General features: G+C 40.7%; 1 protein-coding gene across 2 annotated transcripts in view; it reads left to right on the top strand.

Moving 5' to 3' along the window:
- Srpx (sushi repeat containing protein X-linked) overlaps positions 1-22,877 on the top strand; it is a 75,760-nt gene that overhangs the window by 48,727 nt on the left and 4,156 nt on the right. For both annotated transcript variants that reach the window (XM_031340891.1, XM_031340829.1), the window contains 7 exons: positions 837-1,028; positions 2,829-3,005; positions 11,888-12,014; positions 15,368-15,489; positions 16,132-16,311; positions 18,003-18,136; positions 20,153-20,274. In XM_031340891.1, coding sequence (XP_031196751.1) covers positions 837-1,028; positions 2,829-3,005; positions 11,888-12,014; positions 15,368-15,489; positions 16,132-16,311; positions 18,003-18,136; positions 20,153-20,274 — 1,054 coding nt within the window. The remainder of the gene's footprint in view (positions 1-836; positions 1,029-2,828; positions 3,006-11,887; positions 12,015-15,367; positions 15,490-16,131; positions 16,312-18,002; positions 18,137-20,152; positions 20,275-22,877) is intronic.

Here is a 22,877-nt window from a genome sequence, read left to right as displayed (position 1 = left end):
GTCAATTAAAGTTTCATCTTTCTGGGTGACTCCAGTTTGTGTCAAGTTCACAAAAACTAGACAACACAGCAACTATAACACCAAAATCAAGTTTTCCACTATTACCTAAATGGGGTATAACTGCGGACATCTGAAAAGGGGGATTGTTTCCTTACTTGTAGCAATTGTTCTGTGAGTGTAAGCCAAAATGACACTCTGTTATGAACACTGGTATAGCTTAGTTCAAATTAATAAGCAAGAGTACTGTGGTTTTCTTTACAGAGGAATATGCATATACCTGGGAGGGAAACCACAGTTAATTGACTCTGTTAGTGTAGATGGCTAGGGTGAAAATTCACTATGGCATCAATTGGTCTCAATACATCAGGATATCATATTAAGGGAAATACTAGAAAGAGCAAACATTTACTTTGTTCTCAGCATTGTGCTAGCATTGTGATATATATATATATATATATATATATATATATATATATATATAGTCTTATCCCTTATGATATTTGCCTGTTATTGGCATAAGTATCGACTCAGAGAGTTGAGGTAGCTTGCCCTCATCAAACAACTATTTAAAGAAATTTAGATTTATATTTAATTATGTCTGGTACTCAGTCTCACAGCCATAACCTTCTTATATTTTTGGTTGTGAGCCTAGCCTTTAACGGCTGAGCCATCTCTCCAGCCTGCCATAACCTTCTTATCTAGAGGTACCTAATACACAGGACAGCATTGGAGGTTCAGAATCTGGAATGGAGCCAATCGGGGATGGCAGAGTTGAAGGGCTGCAGTATTTCAACCTGTCGCTTCTTATTTCTCCCTTTGTTTGTTTCCGCCTGTAGACACTCCATGGTGCTCTCCCATCAAGGTGAAGTATGGGGATGTGTACTGCAGGGCGCCTCCTGGGGGATACTACAAAACAGCCTTGGGGACGAGATGTGACATTCGCTGCAGGAAGGGCTACGAGCTTCATGGCTCTTCCCAGCTCATCTGCCAGTCAAACAAGCGCTGGTCGGATAAGGTCATCTGCAAACGTGAGTAGACTAGACCTGTGCTGAGTCTTCAGGGACAAAGCTGTCTTGCTATGAAATGAAGCTTTTCACCAAGCAGTGATTTAAAGCCAGTCAATTTCTATAACATAACAGAGCGGGTGTGTGCTCCTTTTCCCAAGAAGGGTATGCTATACTGTTTGGGGAAAGAATAGATAGATTTTCCAGCACACCAGTGGTATTTATTCAGTAAATACAAGGTTCCAAAGAGTTGGTAGTGATTTAGTAGTAAATAAACTTCCAGAGCTTGTACAGGTAACTAGGTAGAGGTGAAAGGCATGACACGGGTACAGGGAAAGCTCTAAACTAGGAGCTCCTGGGTAGGAGATTAAAGAAAAAGAAAATCGTGAAAAACAAATGTCCTGAAGAGTAGGATTTAGGATTTCAAGGGGGAGTCACTGAAGAACTGATTCTAAGTCTGTGCAATGGAGTGGGCCTCGGATGTTGCATTTCAGGGGCAATGTCTTAAAGCTCATCTGTGTAGTTCCTTGCTTGCTGGCTAACTCCAGAGGCAGGCAGATTAATGACATGTTCTCCTTCATGACAGGTTCTCCTGTATTAGGACCGTAGATCGTACAGCATTGGTGAAGCCTATTTTGGATGCATTTATTATCCAAAGTTGCCATGCCTTATTGATCACCCAATGTTTTCCAAGTCTTCAACATACATTCAAGTTTTGCACAGTACATGATTGATAGGATTGGGCAAACTGCTGCTCAGGACTATAGTCATGTAGATGATATAATTGAATCTTTGTAGTACACACTTAGCAATGTTTCACCATGTTTCCCTGTGACCTGTTCCTGGCTCCTGGTATCGTTTGAGGGCCTTGTTGCTGGATTTCTTGTTTTCATTTTCCTCTAGACCTGGGATGTGAGCCCAGGGCCTGGCAAATCTGTTATATTCCTAGCTTTAAGAACAAAAGCAAAACAAAAGCTTTATGTTAAAGCAGGGTCTCACCAAGTCAAAAGGCTTATAGCAACTCAGTTTGTAGCCCATGCTGGTTCTGAACATGCCATCTTCCTGCCTCTGTCTCTGAGATTGCAGGCTGGTGTCACACTTTCCCTCTTCAGCTTTCTTCAGAGAAAGGAGAAAACCTCTTTCAGAAAACTTTCCTGTTGCTGCCTCTCTACCTACTTCTTGTTTACCTGTTTGTTAATGTAGTCTAAGAAATCCTGTCTCAGTCTCCTGCATCTTAGAATTACAAGTGTGAACCATCTGCCCAACTGTTTTTTTCCACAGAAGAGAAAAGCTCTTCCACAGGCAGTTCTGTCCAATGAATGACTGGTAAAGGGTGGTGGTTCTGGGTGTGGAGTTTGAGTGGGAACTGCCATCTTCCCTCCAAGGTGCTCTTGATGGTGCAAGCTGAAGCTGACTCTGCTCTCCCTCACCCCTTGCCGGTGCTCTGATCACCATTCTCCTCTTTCTCCCTTTTTTCACTGGTCTCCCCCTGGCAACACTTTCTTCCTTCTCTAAGGGTTTGCTTCTGGGGAATTAATTCAGTCTAGGACAGTGTTGTAGCTGGAATGCCAAGGCAACTTATTATGATATGAAGCATCATGTCTTCTGGGTGGCACATAGGCAGATGCCACATGTCATATTGATTAATGCCACACGCTATATATTTATATATTTTTTAATGCCACATATTTTATTGTAGCAAACTGTTCACTGCTTGTTTTCTGAGTGTCTGGCTTTTGAACTGTTGGACAAAAAACAAAACAAACAAAACAAAACAAAACAAAAACCTAAGAAATACTGGATGTCTGATTCTATCCTTTACAGAAAAGCGATGTCCTACCCTTACCATGCCTGCAAATGGAGGGTTTAAGTGTGTCGATGGTGCCTACTTTAATTCTCGGTGTGAGTACTATTGTTCACCAGGATATACATTGAAAGGGGAGCGGACAGTCATATGTATGGACAACAAGGCCTGGAGTGGCCGACCAGCCTCCTGTGTAGGTAAGAAAATATCACAGCCTTCAGGGGCCCCATCTTTAGAGAGAAGCAATGGGTCTTTGTTATTATAATACACATTAAAGGAAACAACAGTGTCCCATGTTCTCAACCTAAACAGACAGCATTGCATTCAGTAGCCCCTCAGGCCCTAAATCCAACAGCCCTAGACCTCAGTTTCTATTTTAGCTGACTTTGATGCAACCAGCTTCCATGTGAATTCACATATCCCCCTCTGCTTCCTGAATTTAAAATCCTGGAAGAGGTGTCCATCACTTTGCATTTCCATAGGCCCTCTGGGAATTTTAAGGTCTTCAAATAGAGGGCTACCAACCTCAGGCACTGCTTCTCAAATTTTCTCAAATTCTCTGGGAACCTTGAGAAAAATACAGACTTGAACTTAGAAGGTTTTGGGATTGAGGCCTGGGATTGATCCTGTAAGAGAAGGTTTCTGAACATTGAGACAACAGACATTTGGGGATAATTTTTGTTGTGGTCCTTTACCCTTTGCAATGTTTAACAGTGTTCTTGCATTTTACCCACTGAGTATTTAGTGGCACTATCCTCTCATCTGTCCCCAGTCTAGTTGTAACTATTAGAAATGTCTTTAGACATTTTTCAGTGGCCCTGGGGAAGAAAATTAGCCCCTCTGTTGATGACCACTTGCCTAGGGACAGTGTATCTTCACCATAGCTACGTGTAATTGCCACCTGGGTACCTTTCAGTAGCCTACCTTAGAGATTCTGATTCAACTAGCTTGAAAAAGAGGCATCTGGAGGAAGCCAACAGAACTCTAAATGCATCTCAGATGATTTTCCTGCTGGAGATCCAGGATCACTGTCTGGAAGCAGCATTAGCAAAATTGCAAATTTCCTGCCTGATCTGAGACTGGCAAGCTTAGAAACTCCAGAGTTGAGCCCAAAAATCTACTTCTATAAAAGTCAGTGGAGGTAATTCTGGAGTGAGCTGAAGATGGAAAGCCTGCTTTAGGAGTTAGTATCTTCATACTCAAAACCACTGTCCTCAGATGAAAAGCATCAGTGCCAGGAGGAAGACGCTTAGAAGGTAGAACAATGAGATCCTGCAGACCTAAAACCGAATTGTCCCTTTGGATTCTCTTTAGATATTGAGGCACTTAGCCGTAGGGCAGTGTATTCTGCACTGACTGACACTGGAGCCTGAATCTCTGAAGTACTGATATGGTTATGAAGTTCTTGTGCAAGTGCCTGAGCACCACTGTACCAGAGGATCATTTACTCTTAAACTGTGAGAGTTGTCAGGCCCTGCTCTTAAGGAACATTAAAACCCAACCCCACATTGTTTTAAAATAGAATTTTTATTTAGTCTTTGAAAATTTCATACAATGTATTTTCAACATATTCACCCCTAACTCCTTTCCCTATCTCCTCTCCATCTCCCTTTTCTGTGGAGGAAAGCTGAGACCTCACTTGACTTTCTGGAAATTGCACAGAACCATGCCTAAGATTATGTCCCCAGGCTCTCTGTGTGGAAGTTGCTAAATCAAGGGATTGATTTGGTCCTAGATGCCAAAAGCGGCTGGCTGTAGGAACCTGGGTCCTGTCCTGCCTGTATATGCCCATTCTGCAGAAAACAGCTTAGTTCGGTCACCTAATATGTTTTAACATAGGGATTCCTTGATTGCTCAGTGTTCTGGGAGGCAGGGGTAGTTACTTCAAGATCTAGAGTTGACAGGAACCTGATATAGCTGTCTCCTGAGAGGCTCTGACAGTACCCGACTAATACAGAAGTAGAGGCTCACAGCCATCCATTGGACTGAGTACAGGGTCCTCAATGAAGGAGCTAGAGAAAGGACCAATGGAGCTGAAGGGTTTGCAGCCCCTTAGGACGAACAACAATATGAACTAACTAGTACCCTCAGAGCTCCCAGGGACTAAACCACCAACCAAAGAATATACATGGTAGGACTCATGGCTCCAGCAGCATATGTATAGCAGAGAATTGCCAAGTTGGTCATCAATGGGAGGAGAGGCCCTTGGCCCTATGAAGGTTCTATGCCCCAGTATAGGTGAATGCCAGGGCCAAGAAGGGGGAGTGGGTTGGTGAGCAGGGGGAGGGGGAGGTAATAGGGTTTTTCTTTTGGGACGGGAAACTTAGAAAGGGGATATCATTTGAAATATAAATAAAAATCTATCTAATCAAAAAATAAAAGAAAGAAAAAAAGTTGAATATGATGATGTCCTCTGGGGACCAATATGAGACAGCATCCCTAGCTGGGACTTGAGAGGTTTTCCATGATGGCAGCACTGTCCATTATCTTTATTGGTAACATGTTGTTATGACTCTGATGTTATGACAAGAAATCAGTTGAAGATGTAATCAATACCCCTGCTTTAACAGTTATAGCCTATATACCATAGCTTAACCCATTTGAAAACAATGTACCCAAATTATTTATTTATTTATTTTTTATTGGGCAATGATCAGTACAAAAATCATTTTAAGCTTTTCAAGCATAAGGAAATATACCAGAGGGACCTGGTTACAAAAGCATAGAAAAAGCAAGAGAGATGCTTCAGCAATTGAGTGTGTATGTGCATGTACTATTCATGTAGTAGACTTGAATTTAGTTCCCAGCACCCAAGTTGGTAGGCTTAACTGCCTGTAACTCTGCTCCAGGGTGATCTGATGTCCTTTTCTGTCCTCTGATGGCAACCACATACACATGGCATATATATACTTAATATACACACACAAATAAAAAATAAATTAAAAACTCAAAGTACAGGAAAAAATGAAAGAGTAAAACCACAAGTGTATTCTGTATCAATTTTTCATTACTGTGATAAAATCTTGACTCCCAGGAAAATCTATTTTGGCTCATGGTTTCCTTCAATTCATCATGCTGGGAAAGGCAGATCAGATCACCTCATGGTGTCCAGGAGAGGGGTCATCTAGAAGAGAGTCTCAGAGAGAGGGGAGTGAAGAAGAGAAAGAGGAAGATGAGATGCTAACGTTTGTTTGATTTCTCCTTTTCCACATTTTATTCCATCTAGGCTCCAGAGTATAGGATGGGTGTCTCTTTCCCATAGTTAATCACCATTGGAAATACCCACATAGGCATAAGAAGTGGAGTGTCTCATCAATTCCCTAGTCAAATTAATGGATTTGGCAGCCAAGATTGACCACTGCAGTGTTATTATTGACAACTCTTTACAGGCAGAACCTACTATTGAGAGGCCCTTGGTCCTGTGAAGGTTCTATGCCCCAGTGTAGGGGAATGCCAAGGCCAGGAAGGGGGAGTGGGTTGGTAAGCAGGGGGAGGCTAGAAGAACAACAATATAATGGTAGAGTTGGCCACAGCTCTTCACACCCTAGTGATTTAACATCATGATGGATGAGAAGGAAGAGCTCAGGGAATACATGGTCCCTATAGAAGTACAGTGGCTTCTACTGCCTTTCTGCCCTCTTTCTCATGTCAGTGAGACCAGTATGGCACCAAGCTGACAAAGGAATATACACAATATTGTCTTAATATGTAGTCCTGACCCTAAAGGGGATAATATGGCAAAGCTGAGTGCCAACACAATGGCAGAATCACCTTTGTCTGATTACACAGTGTCTCCTAAATCCTATTGTAGCTGTTCTGAGAACCCCTGCTCAATGAGGATAGATAGAGTTTTCTGAAGGCATGAGATCTAGACAGGCCCATAACTAAGTCCATGTGTTCAGCAGAGAAGGGCACCTCACAGACGCTACCTTTGCTATCTCCTTGTCCTTTGCTGTGTGCAAACTAGCTCTTGAAAACAAACCAAAAGAAACCAATCAAATCCTGGTTCCCTTGCATTGGACAGAGCAGAGATTCTGGTGCTGGAGAGGAGAAGCCCAAAGCTCTTTCTGCTAAGCAAGCTTTGGCAGGGTACTCTAGGGACATACTGTTCAGATTTCCAGATTGTGCACAACAATGGAAATAAAATGCTGATTGTTCTCAAAAAGCAACAAGCATGTCTAAAGCCAGACCAGATGGCCCTGGAACTTGCCCAGAGGGAGAGGGAAGAAAGTAAGAAATGAACCCCAATTTCAGGCAATTTATCTTCCCATTTGCTGAGGCAAGGTTCAAGTATATGGGAGGAATGGAAACTGGGGAAGCAACAAGGTGGGAATGAAAAGGTGGTGTGGGTACCTAAGAGCTTAGAGCTCCACGCTAAATGACAAGAACAGACAAAGTATGCTGGTAATGTGATTTTGGTGACAATCAGTTTGTCCCCAGTGAATTTTACTCCAAAGCTATCATTTACTCCTTTGGCTTTATTAATAAGTTTGCTTGTGTGTTGGCAGGAACAAGGCTTCCTTGAGCATAACTTAGAGGCTTGCCTATTTTAGGAGCTGACACATGGTGCTTGAGTTGTTCCCAGGTTTCCACACAACCTTAAACAGCACATTTTGGCCAGAACTGTGCTGAGTGCTGAGAAAGTTAACCTGGTTCTCTTCCAAACTGGGAAGAAATAAGGAGACTGGGCTTTCTTTGACTCTGAGATGTTCAGTTCTGAGGTCTGGCTAATTTGTAAGTGCCACAAGTCAAATTAATTCCTCTTACTCAGACTAAAGTCCAATTCAGCTATTGAAGAAGTAAGTAGGATCGTATGGGTAGAAGGAAGGCATAGTGTGAGCTGCAGTGGGGTGAAGAAGTTAAGAAGACCTTGCCAACACTGATTGGAGCTAGCACTGTGTGTAAGGCTTTATAATTTCTGTCTAATTTCATTAATTTGGTTCTATAGAATAGACAATAAGAATGAACACAAGCCTTAATTTAAAGACTACATTTTAAGTAGACACACCTTTCTGCTATGAACCAAAACATTTTCCTACTCCAAAACAGGAAGAAAAAATTTATAGACACTTTTAAAAGCATAGATAAAGAGAAATTAGCAAATGCCTTTTGGCATGAAGAGAGTACCTATTTTCTTTAACAAAGGAGAATGTACGAACCATCTGAAATTCCTCAAAATATTTCCTACAGAGTAATGTAGTCAGGGATCCAGCAACACAAGTTAAATCCAGGAATAAAAAAAAATCTTTGAAAAAGAAGATATGGAAATTTATGGCAGACATTTTGCTGTCTGATGTCTTGGTTTAACCAGTGACCCATGGAGATTTTTGTTGGGCTATGATTCATTTCTCATTGCTACAAATACTAGCACAGCTAAGAATAAATGCACCCATGCATTGTTACAGATGATCTTATATAAATTTTCTCCAGGCTTGCAAATACACACTCCATCAGGAATCTAATTTCAGTTTTAAAATGATTTGGTTGATGGAAATACTGATCACATTTCTGCCTTTCATGATTTACCACTATAACTGAACAGTCAAACTTTTAGGGGCTGACTCTAATATAAAAGACTTTGTGGTTGGGCATCTTTAGTTGTGGTGCTTGCTCATTGCTTTCCCTTCTTGTTTCTTTTGTTGTTTCTGGAAAGTTCCTTGAGGTCCTGTAGTGCCAAAGAAATGGAGCCATTTCCCAGAGCCTTCCACAAGGATTGTCCTCTGGCTGGAGAAAGGAAAACAATTGGGCAAGTTTTCAAAGAGAAGTTTTGTTCTGTCTATGGCAGTCAGGCGCTTCATGTGGCCCCAGGAGATCGATGGCTCTGGCCTCTGTCATTACTCTCAAGTTCTTTTTAAAAATATACTTCTATTTGAAATGCAATTGCATTATTTTCCTCTCCTTTTCCTCCCTTCAACCCTCAAACTCTTCTGTTTGTCCCATTCATCTGTTGCTGTGCAACAGACTAGAACTAAGTGGTTTCCAACAGCTAACTTACTGATCAAAGAGACACTGTGAGGTAGAAAGATGGGTAGCATTCTGTGGGGGTGGCTGCCCTCTGCTAACCATAATAATAGCTCAGGTGATAATGATAAAGGGGCCAGGGAATGCAGGATAGGCTCCCCTAACATCTAAAGCACTTTGACTCAGGAAAGCTAAGTTGATTAGAGTCTGACTAAATCTCAATCTTTCTCTCTTCTCTCCCAACCCTCTGTTTACTTACCTCCCACCATGAACTAACACCATTTGAATTGCTTTACATGACAATTGCTTCCAAACTTGTGAAATCTAAAGGTGCCAGATTCTGTAACAATAATCTAAGTCTGAGGCTGACAGAGGATCTTTGAGTTTATTCTTAATTGTTGACCAAGACATAGTTCCTGTGAAGCTCTTCCTTATTGCAAGCGCCTGTCTGGTTAAACTCTGTTAAAGATTTCTGGGTAAATAGCTCTACTGCCAAAGTTGATACAGTACAATACTTTTGATTATTGTACTTTCTAACTCAGAAAGGAAAGGCGAATACAGAGAAGGGACATCATTTGTCAAAAATCTCCAATGAATGGGATATAGAACAGAGGGTATGAGTTTCACAGTAGCTTCAGGATTTCCACACAATAACTGACTCTGCAGGCATCTGGATTTCAAGGGGAATAGTAATTACGTTTCTATAGTAACTTTCTGCATTTCATGCATGGAAATCTATCCTAACTAAAAAGAAGCTATTGTGGCCACGGGTAACTGGGGAATAAACAGGTTAGCTCTCTGGAGCATCAACTAATCCATGGGCTGGTCTTATCAATTGAGAAAGAAGGCAGTTGTTTAAGGAGGTTTTAGAAGCCAGTCTTTTTGATGCTCTTTAAGGGATTATCGTGAAGCCGTGGTAAACAATTTCAAAAGAATATGCACATAAAGGTTGGATGTAAACACCAGGTCATCATCATCATCATCATCATCAACAATAACAACAACGTGCGTGCGCGCGCGCACACACACACACACACACACACACACACACACACACACGCACACACACACACTGAAGGAGTATTTGAGCTCTTAAAATTCATTTAAGATGTGGAATAGTGTTTTTAAACACCAGACCTCAAAGAAATTCCAAAAGAGAAGACATGCTTTCCAGTGTATAAATGGGAATGTTAATAATAGTATTTAGTAGTTAGGATTTAACATTAGGTGTGAAAATTCAATGAATGGATGCAAAAGGAGCACTTTGGATGCATGGATTGGGCACATAGGGTTCAGAAAAAAAAATTTTCCTGTCTGGTGTACCTTTTATTCATTTTGTGTTTGGAGAAGCTCTCTTTTCGAAAAACTAGGCCCCTTTTGAGTGGTCACTGTTAGACAGACACAAGCTGTCTTTGGGAACCTCTGAGATTCTTCCCCCAGATAACGTACTTCGGAGTGTGTTTGTTTGCACTGTCATTTCACCTTGTTGACACAAGGAACACAGACAGTGTATCAGTCACATTTACTTCACCTGCTGCAGAGAACAAGAATCTCTCTTCACTTTTATATATGCTAACACACTATAATGAAACATTACATTGAAATCAGTAACCTGTCCTCAGCCCCTCTGTCTCTGTTTTACCTTTTACATAAACATATTTTCTAGAAAGCAATTGTCAGCTATCTCTGACCAATGGGAAGCAGACATTCAACACTTGTTTTTGCTGGTTCCACCAAGACTTTGGAACACTCACCTGAATTATGAAAGCATGTCTTGTATTACCTAGCATAGTAAGAAAAGGGATTATTATAAAGAACCTAGTAACTACAAATGGATCCTTCAGATAGATTTCAGCATATACATAATTATTTTAATAATTTTTAAGGCATAGCTTTCACATTTTAATGTTGTTAGATCTAGGATGATTCTTATACTTGATCATGATTTAAATTCAATGAAATATGATAGTTATTCAACTTCAGATCAATGTAATAAGGCTGCAGATTCATAGTCCATTGAAGCATGACATCAGGTGAAAGCAAATTTAGATAACTAAAGGTACAACTGTTTGAGAAAATATTTAATATTCATAAGGTTTTTTTTTACACTACATAAAATGAGAAATCCTTAGATAAGATACTGGGGAAAGTATGTGAAGAAATTTACTTGACGCCTTTAGTCTCTGGGAGACTTGATTCAGTATCAGAGGGGACTTTAACTTTCACCCAGGTTGTAATAGCATTTAGATAATTATTGGGTGATCTGTGAGGCAATGCAAAGTTGACTTCTGCATGATGTCTTTAAATATATTCCCTACCTACTTGGCATCAAGGATTGACTGGTAAACTTTATAATTTCCTCCTGTGATTTCACTTTAGCTTTGATTACAGGCAACAACCCAATGTAGAATTAACATCACATTCATTCCCAGCCCTCATTATCAGCCCATCTAGTTATGGAAAGGGTGGAGTAGCTCAAATACTGCACTTAAACCCCCGTGAGCCTCAGTGTGAACATATGTAAACTGAGAGATGTGAGCTCCATTACACATCCATGAAGCTCAAGTTTGCTTTATCCAGAACAGTGCTGTTTTCTGTCTCTTGTTATATGTGATTTGTGATGAAATAAGCACCCCAATACACTATAAACTCTGATAAATTTTTAGCATCAGATTCACTTCCAGCATTTGGAATGACACCCTTGGACAAAGTTGGCACTCATGAAAGATGTGTTGTATCCAATTGAATCTAAGCAGGCAATGATGCCTTTGCTTGGTTTCTACAACAGTGTCTTTAAATCTTTAAAGCAATTCAGCTTTAAGGACTGATTTAAACCTCCTGCCTTTAGCTGAGTAACTGTGTTGTTGCCAATTCAGTGTGCAGACTTAGGAAGTGTACATGTAGCAAGGGCAGAGGATGGCAGGTCAGTTTTTTGCAGGAAAGTCTTAAATGGTCTTTAAAACTCAGCAGGCTAGAAAGGGCAGGATGAAAGGACAGAAGAGATATCCAGAGTGAATTGTCTCTTCAGAAAGGGCAAGTATTTAGAAGTCTTGGCTTTTTAGACTGGGAGTGTAGGCCACCAGTTTAACATATTTCTTGATTGGGTTATGTTTTCAAGATATGGACCCTCCTAGAATCAAGTGCCCAAGTGTGAAAGAACGTATAGCTGAGCCCAATAAGCTGACAGTCCGGGTGTCCTGGGAAACCCCAGAGGGAAGAGATACAGCAGATGGGATTCTTACTGAGTAAGTTAAACATGAAACTTAGCAGCTGGAATGCTCCCTCTCCCTTTCTCCCTTTCTTCCTTTCTCCCTTTCTCCCTCTCTCACTCCCTCTCTGTCTCCTTCTCCATCTTCCTCTCCATCCCTCCTTCCCTCTCTGTATCCCCCTTCCCTCTCTGTACCCCTCCCTTTCTCACTCTCCCTCCTTGAAGCCTTACACATTTTAGATAGGCACTGGTGCTGAGCTACATCACCAACCTATATTGTTTTTTAGAAAAGTCAGAACATTTTCTGAATATGAAATGCTTACTACCAAGAGTGGGATGTATCTATGCCAAACTATTTATGTTCCAGACCTGGTACCCTCTGGTCACCATCTAATATAGAGTTTATTTATATGATTTTTATTGTCTGTCTTCATTAAAATACATTCAGTACCTCATTCTTAAAGGCAAGAACTGTACCTGGCACATAGCACTCAGCTAATATGTATTGTTGGAAGACAGGGAGAAAAGAAGGGGTAGAAGGAAGGAAGAAAGAAAGGAAGCAAATTAGAAAGATGGTAGCTGGTTAATTCCAGGATCTACTTTCTCCTGTTGCTTATAATATGTCAAAGGCCTTCCAAAGCCCTCAAACACATTGGTGAGGCTTCTGTGTATCCCATGCTAAGCCAAATACTGTTACCCCTTGTTACTCTATGGTTCGATTTCCCATTCCTTTCCCATTCCTTGTTTATTGTCTATTCCTGTTTCAAAACTTTTCATTTTTGTTTTTAACCCTTTGAGCAAATCAAATGCTTGTCATCCAAGTGAAGGTGTCCTTTGGCTTCTTCCCTACCCCAAGCATGATTTCCTGTTCCACTGCATTTAGAGTTTAATGTCCAGCTGAGTAATGGGTAGTCACTGTTAGTGAGAGTCAGTCACACGTTGTTCTAATATTCCATTTGGACCTGTACCCTAACAGTATTTACCAGGAGACCCTGACTTTATGTCAGCATGCCCATGAGTCAATTAAAGTTCATGGCTCACTTAGATTTTCTGACACAGGTCACATACCTGGACAATAAGCTTCTGACTCATGTCATTTTGAGCCATGAGGCAAGGACAAAGTTTTTAGAATCTTGTCAACCCTGTGAGTCTCAAGACAAAAGAGTTTTGTACACAACTACTAGAAATTGCATATCATTTACTAGTGAAAGTAGTTAAATCTCTTATTCACATTTTATTCCCACACTCTAATAATCCCCCCAGCATATCATCTACTTAATATAACAGGACTAGGATCTTTTTTCAACTGTAATTTCTCAAAGATAAAGTTCGATCATTAAAAATATTTGCACTTGCCAGGCAGTGGTGGCACATGCCTTTAATCCCAGCACTTGGGAGGCAGAGGCAGGCAGATTTCTGAGTTTGAGGCCAGCCTGTTCTACAGAGTGAGTTCCAGGACAGCCAGGGCTATACAGAAAAACCCTGTCTTGAAAAACCAAAAAATAAAAATAAAAATAAAATAAAATAAATAAATGAATAAAAATTCACTCTTCCTACATATACAGATCATAACCCCCCTAGGAGAAACTTTGTGGAATTGAGTTTAAATGGTAAGCTGTAAGAATAAAGCAACTCACTATATACACATGAACATTCCTATACAACATAATACACACACACACACACACACACACACACACACACACATACACATAGAATGTAGAAAATCAAGTCAGAGTTATAATACTTGGGGATTAATCATTATTTATCCTTAGCTTGTGACAGTCTCGTACAAAACCTGACTCAGACCCTGAAATATAATCAGTTCTTAGATTTCTACAACAGTTGAAGTCTTACACAATAAATTCAAGGCATAAAATGTCAGGTTTCCATATGACTCCTCATTTGTCTAAAAGCTTTGCCATTTTGGAGAGAACCTGTTATAAGGGTTCAAATGATGACATTTAACAAAAGGACCACGGTGGCCCCCAACCCTCTGTCCAGCAGCTTAGGTGTGGTCTGTGGTAGCATGTGTTCAGCTCATGCTTGGGCTCCTTGCTTTTCTAGCACATCTCCTGGGACTCTCCTCCCAAGCATCTTTCCCAAGCTACTTTTCTGTAGTCTGCTTCCAAAGGGAAGGGTGTACTGGCAAGCTCTGGCATGGGTGTTTATTTTTCCGTTCCCTTGGTGGCCCCTGTTATTTTCATAATGAAATGGAGTCTCAGAGAAATTAGCAACCACTCATATTTGAGTAATTACTCTTTCTGGGTTTATCTGAATTTATATTTGCTATCTAAAGAACTTTTTTTTTTTGGCTTTTTTTTTTTGAGACAGAGTTTCTCTGTATAGCCCTGGCTGTCCTGGAACTCACTCTGTAGACCAGGCTGGCCTCGAACTCAGAAATCCACCTGTCTCTGCCTCCCAAGTGCTAGGATTAAAGGTGTGCGCCACCACTACTCACTATCTAAAGATCTTAAGGCGGTTAAAGTCAAAGTGTGAGACTTCTGAGTTCATGTCACACCTATGTGAATAGTTTTCCTTAATGGGGACAATTATAATTCTATATGTCCATTATTATCAAATATCATAATTCCTAGGAACAGGAATGAGAAGAGGAATTTTTTTATATATCTTAAAAATTAACCAAATGCTGTCATTTGATTATGTTATATCTTCTGGGAGTTTTGTCAAATTGCTAGGATAGATGCTATAGATGCAATAGATGCTTGTTATGCACTCTTGGCCAAGTCCCTTAGTCTTCTGTTGTCTGGGTTTTCTTACTTGTGAGATGGAGGCTTTTACCTACCCAAAAGGAGTTCCATGAAGATTAAATTAAATAAGAAATAGTAAACCATGTCTGATATGTATAAGATTTATATAAGCAAACAACAGAGTTTGCTTACTATTACAACATTAGGACAGTCAAGGATTCACAGAGACTTTCTTACCATTTGCTCAGAAGGTCATCACTGATGCTGATGAAATAAACAAAGAACACTCCAGGCCAAAATTGCCAAATGGCCAACTAAACTGTACTCCAAAATAACTTTCCTCACAAAGATATCTGCCCAACAGGTAAAACATACAGGCTCAGCTTGAAATAAGGGCCCTTGGCCCCTGTTCTGTCATTCAGCAACAAAAGAATAAATAAACAAACAAAGTGAATCTCCCCTTAGCTGGGGACTTCTGTTCTTCTGGCATCAAACTGTTGTCTTGTAACAGAGAGAAGCTCAGGGAACCCAATTCCTTGCAGAGCCTCTGTTCTGGTTAAAGGGCCCAGAAGCTGCCCTTTAACAGAACTTTCCTTTCGTCCTGTACATACTCAGCATTCAGTGCCTGCTTTTTAGGTACACAAGCATAATCCTGGATATTTCTGCTTTCTTCCTTAAGTGTTATTCTGAAAGGTCTTCCTCCAGGCTCGAATTTTCCAGAAGGAGACCACAAGATTGAGTACACAGTCTATGACAGAGCCGAGAACAAGGGAACTTGCAAGTTTCGAGTTAAAGTAAGAGGTGAGACTGCTGCTTCCTGATGCTCATCAAGTTACTGGAAAGTCAAAGAAAGATGGGACAGATTCTCAAGCCAGAGTACTCTGAATGCCCCTGGTAGTAGGACTACTGCCTGCTATGGATTAGGTTTTCATGAAACTGAGTGAGCATTCCAACTCAACGCCTAAATTTCAATATGAGTAGGTTATGTAGAGAGCAGGACTGGTTTTACAGGGGCCCATAGCTACCTATTTAAGATGAATAATTTTTCCATCACTGAGTTAATAGCTCAATTACTGGCAATTGATCGGAATGGTAAGAAGTCCCCTCCTTTAGGTCACTAAAAGGTCATGTTCTTTGTCTTTCAAACCTTTGGTCTACCCAAGAAAAATATTTTTAAAAAACTTTGTGTTTCATAGTTTAGGCAGCTTGTCAGTATCATTTACTAGTCAGAGCCCAGTCTCCTCATCTATATCATGAGGGGTCTAATGCTGCTATCCCAAAGGTCTCATTGGTATGAGTGGTGACCATTATGGGGCATTAGAAAATAGCCTGGAACTCATTTCACTAGTTGATGTGCAACTTCATAACAAAGCTAGGGACCTCACCTTCTCTGGTTATTTTATGCTAAGGGCTAAGGTTACTCTGGGTTTGTATCTCCTACAGTCAGACGTTGTGGCAAGCTCAATGCCCCAGAGAATGGTTACATGAAGTGTTCCAGCGATGGCGACAATTATGGAGCCACCTGCGAGTTCTCCTGTATAGGCGGCTATGAGCTTCAGGGTAGTCCTGCCCGAGTATGCCAATCCAATCTGGCTTGGTCCGGCACAGAGCCCAGCTGTGCAGGTATGTGTGCACTTCTTTCTGCAGCTAGCAGCAGAATCTGAAATCCCCTGATTCTAGGGCAGGTCAAAAGCAGCTTTAGATCCTCTATGTCATAAAGTACAGCATCATCTCTGCTCACCTGAGTGGGTGAACAAAGGTGCTAAGTCCCTGCTGCAGCTCAACTCACCTGCTACCTTGCTTGTTCTCTGATCACCCTTTCATGTCTTTGAGGAAACAATCAGGAGGCTAGCTATGAGGAAACAATCAGGAGGAAACTCAGGGCTAGCCTATAGTGGTATTTATAAGCCAACAGACTGATTTCTTACCTTTATCCCTCTATTTCACAGGTGGAGAATCTAGTTTTCAACTTGTAGTTTTAAACTTCTGTGTTTAGACAATACAAGTCCTGTCTTGCATCATTGACTTGAATGTCACACATATCTTGGGCTGTTTGAATCCTTCCTCCTTTGTAAAATGAGGAAACCATACCTCTCCTAACTGGTCATCTACTGAATGCTGGAATAGAGCTGTGCCTTGTACAGGATAAGCTTTGAACATATGCCGGAAGTTCTTACAGATGAGTTCCAATTGGGCTAGGTATAGCTGAAAGTGTAAAATCTAGACTACCTAGGACACCCTAGACCATATTTTTTTATTTATATGCTTCCTTTTTTTCTCAATCTCAGGTATCTCTTCCTTTCCCCTAGTTTAACTCTACCATTCAGAGCAGGTGGATGAAGCTCTTCAATTTCATACATTAAAGTAGAAAGGTCACATAACGTCTCACAGTCCTCAGCGAAGTACTTAATGTCCATTTTTGTGACACTGAGGCCTGGAGTATCTTGTCAAATAAATCTCATATCTATATGTCCATATGGTAGCTACTAGCCATATATAGGTATGAAGCACTTGAAATGGAATCCAAATTCAGGTGTATTGTTAGCGTAAAATATACACCAATTTCAAAGTCTTAGCACAATAAAAAGAATGACTATAAAGCACTCCTACTTTTTTGTATTGATTTCATGTTGAAATATTTGGATATATTGGGTTGACATACTTGTTTGTATAGTTATAATGAAGCTATAAGAAAAAACAAATTACATAGTCATTTAAATTCTATTTATATTGACCAAGGCTGTCCTAGACTATGAACCCCAAAGGCAACTTTGGAGAAAAGAACTGTCACTCATCCAAAGCAATGGCCCAGAAGTTGGCACCTAACAGCCACTTGTAGTAGTTGACCAAATGAAAGAATAAATGAACAATAATTTTAAAGAAAGCCTAAAGTTTGAAATATTAGCAACAACTTCAAAACATACATAGCTTGTTCTCACTTATTTTCTATTATTTCTTCTTAGGGCCAGACTGATTTTGTGTGTCCTGAGCCAATCATGTGGGGCTCTTTGTCATTTATCATAAGTTTATATATCATTAAACCACCTTAACTCATGTTCTCCATGGCCATATTGAAAGAACAATGAATTTATGTTAGGTGAAGCCACTAAGTTTAATACAATTTGTTAAAACAGCAAGAGAAAACTAGTGTGCATTGTTTGCCCATTACTGGTGCTTCACGAATTCACTTTTCAAATCAACTACTTACCTTTGAAGTCTCATCTCAGAGTATACTTGGTTTGGTATGGGACTGGCTAGATGAAGCCAGAATGGAGAGAGAGCTTTGGAACTCATGTGACCATTTCTGATTACAGCGATGAATGTCAATGTTGGCGTCAGAACAGCAGCTGCACTTCTGGATCAGTTTTATGAGAAAAGGCGGCTCCTCATTGTGTCCACACCCACAGCTCGAAACCTCCTCTACAGACTGCAGCTGGGAATGCTACAGGTGAGACCTGGAGGCAGAGCCAAGGTGTGAGGGAGACCAATGGCAGAAAGAAGCCAAGCACTTCACTAAAAGCAAAGGCCAGACTCAATGCCTAATCCATTTAGGGGAGTTTAAGGGAGCAGCACTTTAGAGGCAGTCTTTCATTTCTGGTGCTGGTGCACAATCTTATTATCATTGACTCCCCACAGCTAACCCAATCATTCTCCAACCAGTGAGGTTTCTCTAACTTTGCAAATAAGCTTAATTGACATGTTGTCCAGGCCCAGCCAAAGAACAATTGTCTTTGCTGATCCTGTCCAACACATTCACAGGCTGGAGGTGATCCATCAGGTATCTTGCCAATAGACTGGCCAAGGAGATGAAAGGAATCCAAGGGCCTCTAAGCACCATGTCCCTCCCTGGGAATATCCCAAATTCTAATTGAGGTGAAATTTTGTTGCTACTGAAGGAGACAACACATCAAGGAAAGGTAGAAACTGTAAGCATAAAACTAGAAGTTGCCTGATTTAGTCTTGAAGTTGCTTAGCAATGAGCAGTCAATGTTGCTGAATACTGAAGAAGCAGAGTGTGCTATTCTTGCTTCTTTTGTAGGATCTCTCCTTTATTCCTGTTAGAAGATTCTTGGTTTAATCAAAGGCAGCAATTTACTACACACATCAGCATAAATACAATGAATAATGAATCTTTCAGTCTTCTTTGTCATCTGAACAGGTTTCCCATGAACTGGGAAGAATCATATGGCATGTATGGGTTACCTTGATAAGAACCAAATTTACTAAATCTGTTTACTAAATCCCCATCACCCTACCTGCACAATCTTATTATCAATCTTATTAACTAAGACTTGTAAACCTAGTCTTAGGGCCACCACTGATGTGACGAAACACCATGACCAAACCCATTTGGCAAGGAAAGTGTTTATTTGGCTTACACTTCCAGATCAAAGTCCGTCACTGAAGGAAGTCAGGACAGAAACTCAAGCAGGGCTGGAACCTGGAGACAGGAGCTGATGTAGACGCCATGGAGGATGCTGCTTACTAACGTGCTTCTCATGGTTTGCTCAGCCTTCTTTCTTATAGAACCGAGGATTAGGCTGGCCCCTCCCCCTACAGCTGGATCTCATGGAAGCATTTTCTCAACTGAGGTTCCCTCCTCTCAGATGACTTTAGCTTATGTGAAGGTGACATGAAACTATGCAGCACAACCTCTTTGTTCTTCATAAAATGCAAATGTATATATGTACCTGGTTTTATGGGCCTTGGCATAGCAGCATGGCATGGCCTCACATTTCTTGAGCTCTTCTTATCTCTACAAAAAGAATAAGCCAAGAAACTTGCCTGTCTTCTACACAGGCAAACCTTGGCTCATGTACCAAAATTGGCCTATTGTTGCTGTGTTTTGCAAGTTAAATTTTAATAGCCACAATAACATTTATTCATCTGTACATTTGGTTATGGCTGCTTTTAGATTGTAGTGATGGAATTGAATCATTATGTTAAAAGCCATTGAGTCAGTGTGATACTGTGATAGTGATTGAATTATTAAGTTAAAAGCCATTGAGTCACTCTGAACATGACTATTATCTGCCTCTTTTTGAGAAGTTTTTGTAGCCCTCAGCCTTAGACCATCCCTGCTCTCTCAGGCCCTTGCTAAATTGCTGATTATCTGATTGCCTATGGTAATTTGGATCTAGATTCTTTTCTTTAAATGTATTTATGTATTCACTTTACATCCCAGTATCAGTGCCCCCTCTCTTCCCAGTCCTCTCTCAGATCCCTTCCCCAAGCATTAAGTCACTGCAGGACTCCCATTCAGCATTCTCTCCCATTGCAAGGCTATTTGTATAATTCCTCTAGGAAGATAGTTATATTCTAGGCACTTGCTTAGCCTTAGTTTCTCAACTGTTTTCAGAACAATTTGGAGTAGGCAAAGAAGCACCCACAAGAAGCCCATTGCTGGGGTGCCTCTGCAGTTCCTCAGTTCCACTCACACCTCCCCTCTTGGTCGTTCTTTCAGCAAGCACAGTGTGGCCTGGATCTTCGACATGTCACCGTGGTGGAGCTGGTAGGAGTCTTCCCGACCCTCATTGGCAGGATCCGAGCAAAGATTATGCCTCCAGCTCTAGCTCTGCAGCTCAGGTAGGGAGCATTCATTCTGTCCCTAAATTTCATTTCCTGCAAGTACGCTTGTATCTCACCATGGATGCTCTTGTATCCAGTCAGTTTTCCTGATTTTTTTCTATTCAGTATTTAGTTCAGGCAACCTTCAGTGCTTAATTGCTTTTATTCTGGGAGTATTATAATTGTGCTAATTGGCCTGTTCCTGCATGTCTGACTGAATTATGCAGTGGGAAATGCTAGTGTTTTCTTCTTCCCCCTCCAACAAGTTCATTCTCCTCTCTCTCACCCCTCCTTCCTCTGCCTCTGCCTCTCCCTCTCCCTCTGATGTGTGGTATATGTGTGTGTATGTGTGTGGTGGAGTATATGTGGATGTGTGTGTGTGTGTATATGTGTGTGTGGTGTGTAGTATGTGTGTGTGTGTGTGGTGTATGTCTGTGTGTGTGGTATGTGGTATGCATGCATGTATAATATATGTTTGTTTGTGTGTGTGTGGTATGGTATGTGCATGTTTGTATGTGTTTATATGTATATATGTGTCTGTGTGTATGCTTATCTATATGTGTGTGGTGTATGTGAATACTTGTGTTTGTATGCATATGTATGTGTGTATGTATGTGTGTCTGTCTGTATGTGTGTGGTATGGGTGCATATGTGTGTATATATATGTATGGTATATGGTATGTGTATGTGTGTATATGTGGTATGTGTGTGTGTGCATAAGTGTATATCTCTGTATATGTGTATGTGTTGTGGTGTGTATATGTGTACATATGTGTGTATATGTGTATGGTGTGTGTATGTGTTTATATGTGGTATATGTATGTGTGGTATGTAGTATGTATGTATGTATGTATATGTGTGTGTATGTTTCTGTGTGTGTATATGTGAATGTATCTCTGTGTGTGGTATATATATGTATGTGTGTGCACAGTGTGGTATGTGTATATAGTTTGTGTGTCTGTATGTGTGTTTATCTCATGTGGTATATGTGTATGTATGCATATGTGTGTATGTGTGTGTCTCTGTGTGCATATTGTATATGTATCTGTGTATGTGTGTGGTGTGTATGTGATATATGTGTGTCTGTGTGTGTGTGTGTATGGTGATGGTGGTGGTGGTGTGTGTGTGTGTGTGTGTGTGTGTGTGTGTGTGTGTGTGTGTGTAGCTTAGTAGGAGAGGAGGATGTGAAAATAAAATGACTTAGCATCAGTTGCTGCTAGCATTAGGATAGATACTCAGCAGCCCTTTCAGGGCTTGATGTCTTTTTTTCTCCATCCATCCAGAGCACTTGTTCACACCTCTGTCTTAACAGTTATATCTCTTTTCTGTCGTACTTCTAACACTAGAGCCCTAATAGCCAGACCTTGAGTAATGTTGTACTAAAGTTAGATTCAATAGCTAAAAGGGAATTTCAGAATAATATTTTTTTCTTGTATCTCTTGCCCACTATGACATGGGTAATTAGGCCAAACTAACACTCCTTAAAATCTTCCTTTCCTGCATAACTTTGTTCTTTTGTACACTGCAGGGGACAGAGCAAGTCTCTGGTTTCAAGGTCCTAGACACCTCCTTACCTTTAGACTCCCACATGGTTTTATCATCTTGTACATTAACATCTGAGACGCCCATGCCACTTCAGTTTTCTGAAAATGAGGAAGAAAGAGAATAAAAGTAAACAATGGTATTAGTCTGGTTATTGTTGTTTTATTAGAATACCTGAGACAAGTAACTCATATAAATGTTTCTTTTGGTCATGATTCTAAAGCCTATAATTGGAAATGGGGAAACTCCATTCCACTTGCTTCGAATTTCTAGTAAAGGTTACGCATCATGGAGGGAGCACATAGTAGCATAAATTGTTTATATCAAGAGCCAGGAGACAGATGGGAAGACCAGAGTTTCATAATCCTTTTCAAGGAGATGTCTCCAAAAGGCCTAAAAGCCTCATGGTAGACCTCATTTCTCTTTGAGAAATGTCCCAGTAGTGCCACCAAAGAAGTAAGCTTCAACACATGGGCCCTTCAAGGACATTTACACCCAAATTATAGTTTCATCTTTTGTGTTTATCCTTAAAAATGTTATATATCAGCCGGGCAGTGGTGGCACACACCTTTAGTCCCAGCACTTGGCAAGCAGATTTCTTCTCTTTTTTTTTCTTTTTGTATTTTTTATTAGATATTTTCTTTATTTACATGTCATATGATTTCTCCTTTCCCAGTTTCCCCTCAAAAAAAAAAAATCCCAAAACAAAAAACAACCACAAAAACAAACCCCTGTTCCCTCCCCTCTCCCCCTGCTTACCATCCTACCCACTCCCACTTACTGGTCCTGGCATTCCCCTACACTGGGGCACAGAACCTTCACAGGGCCAAGGTCCTCTCTTCCCATTGATGTCCGACTTGGCCATCCTCTACTATACACATGCTGCTGGAACATTCAGTCCCACCATGTGTACTCTTTGGTTGGTGGTTTAGTCCCTGGGAGCTCTGAGGGTACTAGTTAGTTCATATTGTTGTTCGTCCTAAGGGGCTGCAAACCCTTTGGCTCCTTCTGTCCTTTCTCTAACTCCTTCATTGGGGACTCTGTACTCAGTTCAATGGATAGCTGTGAGCCTCTACTTC

The sequence above is a fragment of the Mastomys coucha genome, chromosome X (assembly GCF_008632895.1).
Source record: "Mastomys coucha isolate ucsf_1 chromosome X, UCSF_Mcou_1, whole genome shotgun sequence".
Taxonomy (NCBI): domain Eukaryota; kingdom Metazoa; phylum Chordata; class Mammalia; order Rodentia; family Muridae; genus Mastomys; species Mastomys coucha.
The sequence above is the reverse complement of the archived record's forward strand: the minus strand, read 5'-3'. Positions and strand labels throughout refer to the sequence as shown.